This window comes from Mchenga conophoros, linkage group LG12 (assembly GCF_057382185.1).
Source record: "Mchenga conophoros isolate Kocher_MC1m ecotype Shallow Benthic linkage group LG12, M_conophoros_male_GT1.1, whole genome shotgun sequence".
Taxonomy (NCBI): domain Eukaryota; kingdom Metazoa; phylum Chordata; class Actinopteri; order Cichliformes; family Cichlidae; genus Mchenga; species Mchenga conophoros.
In genome coordinates, this window is record NC_140537.1 from 26,897,881 (window position 1) to 26,912,719 (window position 14,839).

A 14,839-nucleotide genomic window follows, 5' to 3' on the forward strand; every position below is an offset into this window, starting at 1 on the left:
CCCCAAATATACTACATGCACCGAAACCTAAAACATACCTCGAGTTTACTGTGGTTTTGTAATAATCCACCCTCATGGATGCTAGGGCTGTCATACTGAAAAAAAAGAAAATTGGTGGATATTACAATAATGTATTATTGTAGGGTATTTATCTTACAATATAAAGCACCTAGAGGCCACTTTTGTGATTTGGTGCTTGAACTGACTTAAATATTCGTTAGCAACAGTGTCAACTCCTCTCCCTCCCCTCACTCTAGCAGCTGAACACATGAACTGTATGAGGAAATTTGAGAGGTCAGTAAAGCCCCCCATTTAACAACTCTGAAATTATTATAAATGTTAACCTGGCACCTTAATGTTTTAACTATTAGCAATTACCTGATAGCTAAAATGGCTAATAATGTAACATTAAGGTGAGAGGTTCCCATCTGTAAATGTATTGGATGGTGTTAATTAAATGAGATATCAGGAGAATTTGTGTCTCAAAGGTCTTTCTTAAAGCCCCAGATTTCAGCTGAGTTCTGTCTACCAGCAAGTAGACAGAGATAGCGATAACCTGCCTAACCAACTCTATTTGAGACACAGTGTCAGCAGTGAGTCACCAGAAGCACACCAACACCTCAGACAACACAATTTTTTTTTTCACCCAGAAAATTATATTGAGTATTTTCCTGTGTATTTATATTGAGTTTGAAATTCTAGTATTGTAGGAACCTTAATGCATGCACAAACTTAAAGATGCTTTTTAAAAAGTTTTTTGCAGACTTGCAACTCATTACTAGTTTGGGCGTGGCTTTATGAATAAAAATAAATGTTATTTATGCTTTACTTTATAAGACTAGAAATAAAAAACAAACATATTTGTTCACATTTTATATTTTACATTAAAAATGTTACATTACCACGGGCTACCACTGAGTCATGGCTTGCCTTTGGACAAGCTTGCGTTTATCTTGTTATGAAGCGTGTCTTACGTCTAGCTACAGTAGCATGTGCAGCGTGGGCATAGTGACACACTAATTACACTGATCGGCCTGGCTCTCATCAGGTTTACAGGCATAGACAGTGGTTTGTAAAGGATTACTAGGTTATATCACTTCCCTTGTGTTTCATTTAAGGCATTTTGTCTTCCTTTGCATAAATGTACTCATTTATCCATATCCTGTTCTCCTGCAGGGTACATTATTGGCAGTTAAGCCAAAATAGCATTCAAAAGTCTTCCCTTTGTCAGAGTTGGTAACTGTACTTGTTATATTGTGTTAGCTCATCCTTTGACAAACAGTAATAACAATCTCCGCTGCAGACTGACAACATTCAGAACTATTTGCAGGTGTTCTGTGTTGTGTAACAGATTTCATTTCCATACATTTTGTTTTGGACACTGGTGGGATGTCTCAGTGATCTGCCTGCTGGAGCATTGTCATTTCGTTCATTAGTACAGAGCTGGATGTGAGCTGCATCACTCCTACAATATGGTCTGCGGAGATAACAATTCAGACAGATTCATTCTGTACATTGGCAATACAACAGCTACTGTGGTACAATACGTTGTCAGTAAGTGACTGCGGCCTCTTGCTGCGGCAGGATTGAATGTCCTGGTTTATCACAGATGATTCATATTGCTATTGGATATGATGCACTAACACAAAACAAGATACTCTGTTATCAGTATCACAATATCACGGGCTAACACAGACCATAATTGTGTTTAGTTTATTCCATTCTCCATTATAAATATATGTTTCCTGTCATAAAAGAGCGAGCATCTGTGGGAGGAGTTTTTATTCTATTTTGAAGATGGATTTGGGGTTTGGTTGCGGGGTGTGCAGGGAAGTGATAGAGAAAACGTAAGGTATACAGACACTGACTGAAAATGTCTGAGACAGATAATTAGAAAAGGACTGAGAATGTGTACTCGCGGTGTGCTTTTCTCTTCCCGATCCGTGGCCACCTTAATAGAGATTAGGATCATGCTCAGTCAGATCTGATAGGCCTGTTGCTGTGGAACGGAAGGCCAGCCAGTCAGTTATCAGCGAGGACACAGACTCAGTCACTTAGCATAATGGAACCTGCATCAAATGAACTGGAAGCTCAACGAGAAAAATGTCATTAACAGAGCTGAAATGATTTTGTGTGATGGTAAAATCAGCAAATTAAATCAAGGTGCATTTGCAGGCTTTATGACAGAAACAGATGCACATAACGTGTTATCCAGCAGCCTCATTTACAAGGTTACATGGCATTTATACAGCATGTGCTTCTTTCTTTGGACCCATTACTTATGATATGTGTACGTTGATGTTCCAGTGTTAGCAGCACAGGGTTGTGAATTCTTGCAATAGCCTAAAAACAACTTCGGATTGATTGTCAAAAAAACACTTGAACATGCTGTAAAGTGTGCTGAATGGAAATATATAGTGATGACTGCATTAGGTACACAATGAGGCACTGACAGAGACTGTATCACACCTCGTAAAACTCTGAAGCACACCTATTATGAAGAAGCAGGAGGCTGCGAGATGTGAAAACTGCACCAGATGGATAGAACAACAGAAAATCATAACACCTCTTATTCAGTCCCTGCAGGCCACCCTCTTATATCCTGTGTCTGCTTTTCTCATTTAGTTGCAAGCAGAGGGAAAGAATGCAACAAAAACAGCTGCATAGGTTGACCGTTAAAGCATGTGCCAATCTAAAACAACGACACAAAAGGCCACAAGAATTATGAATTTATATGTGGTATATTCTTTGTCTTTTTCTGGTTAGTCACAGATATGTGTGATGCAGGATTTTTAGATTTTTTACATACATGTCATATTGATTACAACTTTGTTTATTTAGTCAAGGTCCAGAAAGGAGAAAAGAAATGGAATTTCTTTCCTCCACATCTCCTTGAGCCTTTTATAACCATAGTAAAAACCATTTAGCGAGCCGTCGTTGAATATTGACTCTGAGACTTTTCTCATTTACAGCCCAGGCCTGTCGAGGAAAAGGGTTTGCAACTATCCAGCTCTTGGGCCAGAATACAGCTATTGTTTTATTGATTGCTCATCCTCTTTTATTTGTGGGGGAAAAAATACTCCGGGGACACAATGTCCCTCAGCTTCTTCTCTAAATGCCCACACTAATTTCTGCTGTGACTCAGAAAACTTATGCATGGATTGCTGCAAGTTTATCCTGCTTTCCCCTCTTCCTCCTAGTGAACTTTTTTTCTGCTTGTAGAAATTACATAAAAAATCATTTTAGGGCTCATGCATTTTGGATTTGGAAGTACCGCAGAAATGGATTTTTCTGTTATGCTTCTCCCTGCTGATGGCTCAGCTGATGTTTACTAAAGACAAGAGTCTGAGTTTCATTTAGTTCTTCCTGTATTGGGCACACATTTCTAAATATGTTGTCATATGTTTCCAACCCCAGGCACCCTAATTTAAAGCATTACTTGACTCACTAACCTTACAGACTTGAGGTCCCAGGTCTGTTTTATGACTAAGCATAGCATGAAAGGGTGCAGCAGTGCCTGAAGGCACCCTGCAGTTGGCCTTCATGAAGTGAGTTTCTAAGTAAAATGCGCATTATGCCGTGTGACAGTTTCAACACCCCAATCGCTGCTCCACAGGGCACCACTTCACTCATTCCAGCATCTGTCTCCATAGAGTTAATGCGGCATTTAGCTCAGTGGCATTCTGACTCTTTTTTTTTTTTAAAAACATACATATCTTCCCTCAGTCTCAGTTGGTATCGCTTGGCTGCTTTTGCTCTTTTGACAAGGTTTTAACTTAACAGCACAGACAGCTGATCTTTACTCAAAATGACCAACTATGTGTATTGACAAAAAAAATGACCTGATGTTACAAGACATATTAAGAGTAAAGGGACAGGCAATATTAAGAAACTGAGATAGAAGAGTTTCAGACCAAAGAGATAATTGGATCAAAAGAGACAGAGAAGGCCATGTGCTACCAAGCATGTCCTTATCAGCAGCAATTTTGTCTGCTTTGCCCACACAGCTCTGTATCAGCTGCTTGCAGAGTGATTAGGGTGCCCTGCTAATATCGTCACAACCAATGATTGACAGGGCTGGAAAAAGCTCTGATATTTAAACGTGTAACCTCCTGTTTTTTGAGGGGGGGGGGGGGGGGGGATCTCTTAAGCAGCCGTTGTTTGTGTGATGTGCGTTGGGCTTTGTGTTGGGGTGTGTGTGGTTGAATGTGTGTCACTGAGTGGGTCTTGTTTTGATTCATAAATGCCTTTTTCAGACGAAGCAAAGGAAAGGAGCAACCTACATCCCACATTCACCTTTTTCTTCTCTGCTGCTGTTCTCAGGGAGATTTGGAGATATAATTAGTAGAAAGAGAGATTCGAGAAAAGGAGGAATGATGGTAATAAGGGAAAAAATGTTTTCATTATGCCTGAGAGAGGTAGTGAGGCAACATTTTGGGCAACTTGTTATGTGGGCCTGACAAAGAGCAATAAATCAAGACTTAGAACAAGAGTCTTTCTGACACTGGGTTAAGACGCTGCAGGTTAGGTGCTAAATGCTGAACATGTTCACATGCTAAGGTGGAAAAGTTTATCTGGCATCTACCAGATATATTAATTAATATTATATATATTATAAGCATCCTAACATTTGCTATTGTGCATACAAAGCAAATTATAGGCTGTTTTCAGAAATTGCTAACGCAGAAAAATGTAAAAATTTGTAATAAAAAACTAAATGGTCACCAGATTATAGCTAGTCATTATCCAGTGCATTTTGGCAAAAGCCAGCCCTCATTTGCACTGAGCATGGACTGTTAACTTGCATGCAATCAAAGCCTGCTGTGACTTGACTGATCAGTAGGGCATGGACTGCAGTGTACTTGCACTTTTCTAGTCTTGCTGATCACTCAAAGACTACAAGCTACATTCATTCGGCGCTTTATTCTGCACACTCTATCGGCCTTGGAATCATTCACGTCTTCAGACTGTGGGAGGAATACCTGGAAACCCGCGCAGGCACAGGGAGAACATGCCTGCGCCACACAGAAAGACGCCAGCTGGGTTTGAACCAGGTACCTTGTTGCTGTGAGGTGACAGTGCTAACTACTGCAGCACCATGCTGCCAAAAAATGAACTAAGAAAAGAAAACAGATTTTTTTCCCACCCAAAACCTGTTGATTCCACTAAAAACAAAAGAATTTAGCATTATTTCAAACACAATACATACAGTTTTTTAAATGGCAAAATAAGTTTGCATTGCAACTGCTCAGTATTATGGTGGATTCACTAACTGCCTGACCAGTTCTGCCATTGCTAGAGCCATGCCCTCTTAGCAGCACAGTAACATGTCAGCAGTAAAATGCACGCTATTTCCCTTTATCATTTGTTTCTAGCATTTAAACTAACTCTACCTCTGTCTAATATATTTGTCTTGAGGGTTAAACATTTATCTGTTAGAGGTTTTCCAGGGTAAATTTGGAAGCTCATCTCTGGCCCAGCAGCCCAACAAGTTCCTGACCTACTTTCACAAACACTGTAGAGTGGTAGTTATCTCTTCTCATCTTTCTCCTCTGCTGATTTGTGCTGGTGGCGAGGTTGGTGTGATGTCAGTTTACTTTGGATCATTCTCAGACAGTGAACACGCATTAACCTTCCCTCCTTTTCCCCTCCCTGCTTTGCTATCTTTTCTTTTCCTTTCCTCGTGTCTCTTTTAGGTTTAACTTTTTTCTTTTAATCCTCATTTCTATATCTATGGTAATTTGCTACGAAGAGTGTCCTGAAAACGTCCTGGAAAAGGATATCCATTGCTTCACAACAGATAATTGTTTTTAATGATTAAGAATCACAGAGGCATGTCGAGGCCTAATAGCTGTTAGATCACAGAGGCAGTGTTATAAAGATAGGCACTTATCACCAGTCTCTGAATATCTTTGTTTCAAGTTGGCACTTTGCCTCTCTATTCCCATGCTGTTCTCCTGTCTCTCTTTTCCCCCTTTTTTCCCCCTCTCTTCGTCTTTTTGAGTCGTCTTTGGCTGTCCTCCAGAATCAATCCGTCACCTCTTTAAAGGGAGACGTTCTCGGATTTTGGCTTCTGTTTCCATAAAGAGCCTAAAGCGACAGGGTGCTTCATTCATGTCCACTTCATTGTCTTTTAATAATCAAACCATGATGGATTACCACCATACAGATATTCGTTTCAAAGCAGCATCTGAGGGATGAAAAACGAAGGAGGAACAGGAAAACACCAGTATGCTTTTTGATAGCTCAAGGATTGTTGTAGGAGTATGCATGCTAGTGTGTGTCTGTCTGTGTGTGTTTATATTGGATGCTAGTTTGGCTCTTGGTCTCAGAAAGACAGACAAGTTCCTCCTTCTCACTCTCTTTCCATTCGCTCTTCTTATCATGGCCTCTTGGGTTCAGGCAGACAGCTCCTCCTGTCTTTTCTCTCTGATTATCAGGCCAGGACTGACAAGGTAAACACCTGGCAAGGTATCCTCCCCATTTGGGAGCCCTAGGTGGTTGGATGTGTTCCATTTTTTTTATTCCCATATGGTGGATCAATGCATTGCTCTCACCTGTCTGTCTTTTCAACCTTCTCTACCTGGTCCGATTCTCATCTGCTTTCATACTTCACCTCCAAACAGCATTTCTTCCAGCAGGCCTGTGAACAGGTGACATAGTGGATAGTAGTGGCATCTCGGTTGGGGTTTAGCAATATGATATTTTTGTGGCTGCGTTGTAAAAGCGTCTGGTTTTAGTGCGGTCTGGTGATGTGATTTGTGCTGTGTTAACACGCGTGTGTAAAGCCTTGTCAGGTCTTTAACGCTGGGAGATTGTCACACAACAGAAACTTCTGAAGTTTTTGGAATTACCCTGCTGTCACTCATTCGCCTTTAAAATCACTTTAGCTTTCATTGGGTTCCAGCAACTCTGAAAAGCAACAACCATACAAGGTACTACTTACTCTCAGACATACTTTTTTTTTTTTTTTTTACTGGTTTTACTAATGTTTGAACCCTTGCTTTATCTCTTGTTTGGAGGTATTTTGTCAGTTCTGATTCCATTTGTCCAGGTTTTGATCCCTCTCTTTTTACTTTTCTGCCTCTACCCAAGCACACTGCAGGTGACTCAAATCACAGAAACACAAAATGACTTTTAAAAAAAACACACACACACATAATAGTTTCTCTTCTTCACAGAACATGTGTCAACAATTTTCTTTGGAACTATTTCTTCAGGAGTAGTTCCAAAAGGACTACACGTAATTAGGCCAACACTTTCATTACTACTGAAAATTCACAAAAGAGATAAAACGAATACTAATGTGGCCTCCATTATGTATATTGTGAAATTCCAATTACAGATACAAATGGCTGCAACTGCTGTAAATGTGGTGACTGACCATAATTACAGACACGTACCAGCACATTGCCAGTAAGCTACCCTTCTCTTTGGCATTCCTGTCATCTGTAAAACCTTCAAAACCAATCTGTGGACATTACCCAGATTGCCAAATATAAACATAAGCAGAGTGCACTCGTATCAAAGCTGTCAGACAGCATTTACCAGAAGCTGTTACTTTAAAACCTTTATATGGAACATGTCCTCCATTCCTTGAGATGATCAAAAAGCCAATTGCAAAAACAAATGTCTCTTATACTCTGTAATGACAATGAGATGTTTGAAAATATCATCATCTCTGCTGTGCAATTTATCTGATGAGAGAACATTAGGCACACCCACACAAGAGGTCTGTTCTGTAAAGCTGTGCCTTGTAAATCCACCTATACGTAGCAGCAATCCAAAGGCAAGGTCTCAAGTACAGACTGATGGCTGTGAAGTGAAGTTAAGTGCGAACGATCAAACACAAATACATGAGTATCCACAGGAGTGTGCAGCAATTGCAGCAAAGCTGTCATAAATAAACTCCTATCTGATCATACAGCGCTACAGTTACACTTGGTTAACGCTAACACACAGTTTGGGTCAAAATGTAGGAAACAAAAATAAAAAGCTGCCTTTTGTGTTAAATTCTGCTTTTTGTGGACCCGTCCACCCACCCAGACAGCTTCCCTCTTCAGGCTGTATGGCTTTGTACCAATTTCACGTCACACTCTTCTGATAGACAATCCTCCTATATGGCTTTGTCTCTCAACAAAATTGTTGTTTTTTAGCTAACAGACTGTCGCTGCTGTTTCTCTTGGGCTACCAGCAAATTCAGAAGCATCAGTCTTTCATCAGCCGGTCTCCTCCACATGTAATTGAATGGCAGTCTCTCACTCCACTGCAATTAGCAAAGTGGGGACTTCAGAAGATGAACATTTGGGACCTTGTCAAGGCTAACTAGGTGTGTAGGTGTGTGATTGTGTGCTTTACGTTTGTTTGTAGATTTAACGAGACCGACAAACAAACCTATAGCTAAATGTTGCCCAACATTTCCTTCCCGTTCATCACCTAAAGCGCACTCTGGCTGACCTTGTCTTTATAATAAATGTGTGTTATTGTGTTCATGTTTAAGCTCCAAGCAACCATAGTTAACATGTTGATGCAACAGCAGCAATAACATAATTAGGCAGCTAATTTGTTTATTGTTAAAGGTAATGCAGCTTGGGTCAGCTGCCCCCACGGGTAGCTGCCTGCATCTGTGATTGTTTGTCTTCTTCGAGATGTATGCGTTTGCTTATTGCTTTATCACTGGGATTTATGTGTGTTTTTTCAGGCTCTCTGCTTCTAGTTTTGCGCACCACAAGGCAACTGAGCGTGAATGTGCCCGCATGCACATGTGTGTTATTCATAAGATGATGTGGTACGGCGAGGGATTCTGGGGGGTCCTTGTGTTTTTATTACCTGCTGGCGGCCTCCTGCCAACATCCAGCTTGATTAACTCCACCCCCTCTCTCGCGCGCACACACAAAGTGCTACTTTATCACTACAAGTCTGCAGGAGTTGTAAAGGAGCAGCAGCTAAGGTTCTCAAAATGTTATTAGCTATTAAAAGCCTGAGTAGGAGACAAAGGGATCCACTGTTCCACTTTATTTCTTACGACACTTTGTCAACGAGAGCTTTTACAAAAGAGGAAATCCACACGCTCCCACCTGTGCGATTCAGATGTTTGCTAGCAGGTAATTTATTACCAAAGCTTGAATTGCGGGATGTTCTCGGTTTGCGCGCGTCTTTACAGATGTCTACAGTACTTTATAAAGGTAACATTTTAAATAAGAGTCTAAGGCACACACGGTAACACTCTCACACAAGGAAGCAATTTGCTCTTCCATAGAACGAGTGTAATTTGGTAAAGACAGACTGTGTCCCGCTGCCTCCTGTTACTCATGTGTGGCAGCTGGTAATGAAAGGGCCACTGGAAGTCTTAGGGGTTTCACTTAAGCCATTTTGTGCTCAATTTATTTTGTGTATCAGAGTAGGCAGTGTGAGATGGTTTGTCTAACAGTTTTTTACAACCCACTGATATAGATGGACGATGCGCCTCTCCTTAGGCGTCCACTGATTAAAAGAAATGTCTACCATATGATTAATCTCTTGATGTTTAAAAAAAAAATACAAGTACAGGATCTACGTGGAAGAAACAGGTATTTCCGACATAATTAGGTCCTATCTAAAAATACAATTATAGTTATTCCTCCTTACTGTACAGCGCTCACATCTTGATTTCATGGTCAGTGCAGCCTCCATCCATCATCCATTGAGTTAGGTCCCTATAGGGTAACCCCTCTGTCTTATGCCACTTTCTGCTCATCAATCAGTCAATTACTGGAGGAGTTCAGGGTCAAAACTCAGGCCACACATACATTTAAGCCCTCTAAAGTTGTTCATTGTACTGTGTAGAAAAAGCCCATTTTTATTTACAATTTGTATAAAGTCGCAGTGTGCAGTGCAAGCTCAGCTCAGTCAGCCTGTACTGTATGATGAAGGAAAGCTGCAGGAAAAATCAATTTTTGTATTTTTTTCCCTTCATAAAATATAGTAGTACATAAAAAAACGAGTGTAAGGATAAGAGGACTAGACCAGGGAATGAGAAAGGAGGGAGGGGAATGGAGCGGCTTGTGAGATCAAGGTCGTATCCAGGCTTTAGTATTGGTATTCTCCTCAGTGTTAAAATGATTCTACCAGTGAATAGTGTTTTCATTCCTCTCCTGAATGAGATTCACAGGAGCATGGAGAGAGAAAGGGGGAACAGGAGATGGAGAGAGAGCGAGAGAGAGAGACATGACAAAGAAAAGAGAAAGCTACCCCTCCCCTCTCCCTCTTTTTCTTTCCCCTTCCTCCCTACAGTTTGTGCTCCCCTTGGACATACAATAGCAAATGAAAATACAGCGTGGGATAAACAACTTTTATCAGACTGGAGCAAATGAAATCGACTATTTTATTCAATTCTTCATCCCTGAAGCATCCCTTACTCCATTTACCCAGCAACCTCACCCCTGCAGTTTCATCAGAGAAAAAAAAAAGAAGGTGCTTTATGCAAATCAAATGCTTTATTCTTGATTAGATTACAGACGCAATAATTGTCTTGGATGATTTATGGTTGTAATTGGTTGCCACAAACTGCTGCAACAAAAGCTCAGTTGCCATGGTTTGTGCTATGAAGACATTACATCAACAGATTTTAGGGTATCTCCTATAAAATCCACTTCTGCAGGCACATATAAGTTACATTAGAAAAATTAACTTGCTGAGCATGTGGAGTTTTCTAGGTTTTTTATTACTTAAGTTAAATGATGATGTCCACAGTTGCACTTTTCCCCCACCACAGACCATATAAAAGATGGACAAGGTTTAAAGGTCTGAAAATGAAAGTTTCTTAAATTTCCATGTGTTTAATGACCAGCAGGGGCCACTTCTCTGGTTGCAAAAAGACTTTTGGTTGTATAGACGTCTATGGGAAAAGGGCTACGGCTCCTGTGCTTTATGACCTCAGTAAATGCTTTATGGGCTAAATGACTAATTTCAGGTCATACTGAATAGAACATGAAGGCTTTTCTATAAATTATGGTAATTCTAAGAGTCAGGAAAGAGAATTATCCAGGATATGTTAATTAGCTACTGACTTGTGCTTGACAAGTTGTTAGCCTAGTCCCAGTCCCTTATCTGTCATAGCGCCAGAAATGATTGCTGCAAAAAAGGCCTCGCTAACCAGTGGGTGATGTAACTATGGTTACGTTCACTTTTTGTATAGTGTCTTTGGTTTTTGCACATGAGGGATCTCCCTTCACCTCAGCTTTGGAAGATCAATGGCCAAGCTATGAGACCTGGAGTGGTTAATTAATTTTCCCAAGGGGCCACAAGAAAAACTGGGGTTATTGTGGAGAGCCTCAGCAAGAAGCTTATAAAGAGATAAAATTAATAATGAGCCGAACTGTGTTCCTTTTAGGGTTGTGGCCCTCCACAACAGTCCCAGTTTCTCATGTGGCCCCATGGTGAATTGAATTGCTCACTCCTGTATTAGACAGTGCCACAATAGATGATTAAAATTGACTCTCCCTCTCCTACAGCCTCCTACATCATGCAAACACTAAGCTGAACCTGATTGGTTGAAAGCCTCATGGTGGCTGTCTTCTCATGGATTATAAAATGTAACCAACATGGTGGATCTTTGACAAAATTTTGAGTCTGGCAAAATTGTTTTTGAAAACACTGGAAAGAAATGAGGAGAGTTGAGAATCAACTTTCATTTTACATCGACAATGGATGGATAAAAAGTTTGGGGGGAGTTTCCAGAGTCATACTATACATCCCTAACTTGCATAAAGGAGGAACAAATGACTCGACAGCCCATCGTTTGAAACCCAGCACAACCCTATCAGCATGCATTGCTCGGCTGGAATAGAAGAGATGAATGGTGAAGCATGGAAATGATGAATCCTGTGAACAGATACCACGTGTGGAGACCAAATGCAAAAATAAAAAAGATGAATAGGAAATAATGGAAACAGTTCTCCAACCAGAGCAGTGCTGAAAATGAAATATTTAATAGCCAGACTTGTAATTGAGTCCGTAGAAGTCATCAACCTGTAGGAGTTGGGACATGGGATTGCTACCTTTGTAAGAGACAAGTGGCAAATTAGGTGCCTGCCATTCCTTTCCATTATCAGATGCTGCTGATACTTCTCAGCAGGCTAATCTCACCGAGAGCTCTTACACTTCACTAAGACCCTGTCACAGACAGAGTCAGTGAGAGAGAGAGAGAGGCACAGAGATCTTCTCTGCTTGACATCGATCTGTGACGCATATCACCACCCCTAATCCAATTAATTTTGTTTTGCTTCCATCGTGGCTTACTTGAGTCATCAAAATTGCATACACAAATACATCTCTGGCACACTGCATTGGGCCATACAAAATGCACAAACAGCTAAATCTGGTAGAGTGAAAATTCTTTGGGTAATTCCTTTCTGTTTCTGCCTGTGATCGAGTCTCCAGCCTTCCTCATTACTTTGTTTCATGCAGAACCCAAGAAGCCTGAATTTATGAAAGAGTTAATTGAAAACACTGTTTGACAAACTCCTTTTTTCCCTCCTTTCTTCCCCTTCTGTCATCCCTCTCCACCTCCTCCTTGTCCACCACTTCTGCCTCTCTTTGTACAGGCTGAGGCAAATCTCTAGTAGAGGACCAGCAGCAGCAGTGTTGGTGCGACCATGAGGTCAGAGGCCTTGTTACTCTACTTCACACTACTGCAAATAGCCGGGGCGGGCTTCCCCGAAGACAGTGAGCCTATTAGCATCTCACACGGCAACTGTAAGTATATCCTTTTTCTTGCTTCTCTTCACTTTCTTTATGTCTTTCTTTCGTTCTCTGCTTGAGCACCGTCCCTTCTCTCATTACAAGTCCTCCCTCGCTCTCTGCGTGCACTCTTTTCCCTTTCCTCTTTGTTTTGTACTTCGCAAATCCCCTTCTCGATATCTGTGTCACTTGTTCTATCCTTTTTCACTCGTCCACATCCCTCTCAACACTTCTTTCCTCAGCAACCCCCACCATCCCCTACACTCAACGCATTCTGAAGGCATGGAGTGTAATTTGGCGCCCAAGGATAGCCCCTCTACACACACAAAAACGAAAGACTTAAGGCAGAATTTGAAATGGAGCCCACCCTACATCAAAGGATAATCCGCTATTTTTCTGTTGGGCTCCTAATGCTGTGTGTGATAGTGTAAATGCTGTGGCAGGCTATAAAGATATGGTCATTGTTTCTGCTGATTCTCTATGTGTCTCTCCCTGTCCTGTCCTGCTGTGCTCACTTTGGGCTTAACGCTGTCCGAGGGAACTGAAACGCAGGCCAGAAAGCCTCACATAGACCTGCGCTCCTCTATCACAGTGTTTATTCAAACTAAGCGCTTTCATCCAAAGCCACTAACAATAGAACGATTGCATGGTACAGTGCAGCATATTTTTAGCCTACAATTTATGGTTACACGAGAGCCTCAGCTGACAATTGCGGTGGCGTTTTCTTATCCAGCAAAGACACATAGGTTGACATTTGACCCCAAACTCCTGGGACGTATGACAAAAGCTTTGAAAGCCAAATTACAAAATCCCTCACACGAGCTACAATAAGTGGGCACACACAGGGATTAATTTTTGTCCTCCTTCTTGCAGACACAAAGCAGTATCCAGCATTTGTAGGCCACAAACCTGGAAGGAACAACACGCAGCGGCACAAACTGGACATTCAGCTCATCATGATTATGAACAGGACATTATACATTGCTGCCAGGTGGGTGATTGTACCTCAATTTGTGCAGTTTTAGAGAGACAGGCATTAATTCTGCTTTCATTTATGGAATAATTACAAGGAATAAATTCAGGCCATTGTAAGTTAAGCATCTTCAGGATTATTTTATTCTTTATGACCTAATACTAATTACAGTTGCTTTGTGAACTCCTGTTTTAGCTCAATAAATGTAAAACCCTCACATTTTGAACCATCAAGCTGAACTTCGGGGGCCTGCTGCGCTGGTTTCTTTTAAAGTTTTGGTTAATCAGGAGGGAATAATTCAGAGCAAAATGCTGAGACCTGAAATCACTTAGCAGTCTGGACTTTTTCCCTTCATTACCTCTTTGTTGTTTTCTATTTTCAGCTCACCGTCTGCCAAATCCCTCTTTACCTTGTACGATGTCCCTATAGACTTGTGCCCTGCTTTTTAAAAAAAAAAAACATCCAAGCACACAAACACAGAGATAAACTGCAGATAAGTTAAAAACTAATGTCAAAGAAAACCATTTTTTTTCTGCTTTTTGTGTTGTCAATAAACAGCAATACAGGACATACAAAAGGTATTCCTTCATTTTATGGCGGCCTAGTTGCTCTCAAAAATCGATTTTTTTTTTTAAACTCTTTGTCGCTTTGTCTGGCTGACCCCCACTCCCCAGTCTGTCACCTACCTTTATTGCTTTTTGTCCATCCATCAATGGGTTTTTCACCTGTGCATCTTTATTTGGGTGTGACTCATTTTTCCTGAGATAATATAACTCACTTACAGCATCTGGAGCCATGGAGAAAATCAATATTGATTTTTGTCTTTCCTCTTGTCATCAGTATTTTTTAAAAATGGCGATGTTGCTTCGCCTGATTGCAAAGTGAGTGGTTTGACAACCAGTCAGCTCCATTAACAGGCAGGTTTACCTTCAGCATATAACATTACAGTAGCATTAAAAAGGCCTTAATAAAACTGATCCTTATGTGCTTGTTCTCTGCCCTCCATAGCTAATTGAGTGGCAGGCTTGATTGGATCCTGTTGAAAGCCACAATAGGGGTCTTTCTTTGTTTCCCTCCGAAGCATGTCAAATTAAGTGGCTGAGGGAGGCTGCTGCTTTAAGAGAGCTGTTTTTTTAACATATCTCT

The 14,839-nt window shown here is 40.9% G+C and overlaps 1 protein-coding gene across 3 annotated transcripts in view; it reads left to right on the top strand.

Moving 5' to 3' along the window:
• The window catches only part of sema6a (sema domain, transmembrane domain (TM), and cytoplasmic domain, (semaphorin) 6A), a 103,412-nt gene that overhangs the window by 32,122 nt on the left and 56,451 nt on the right, over positions 1-14,839 (top strand). For all 3 annotated transcript variants that reach the window (XM_085294881.1, XM_085294882.1, XM_085294883.1), the window contains exons 2-3: positions 12,585-12,735; positions 13,594-13,711. In XM_085294881.1, the coding sequence (XP_085151007.1) occupies positions 12,636-12,735; positions 13,594-13,711 (218 nt within the window). In that variant the 5' untranslated portion in view covers positions 12,585-12,635. The remainder of the gene's footprint in view (positions 1-12,584; positions 12,736-13,593; positions 13,712-14,839) is intronic.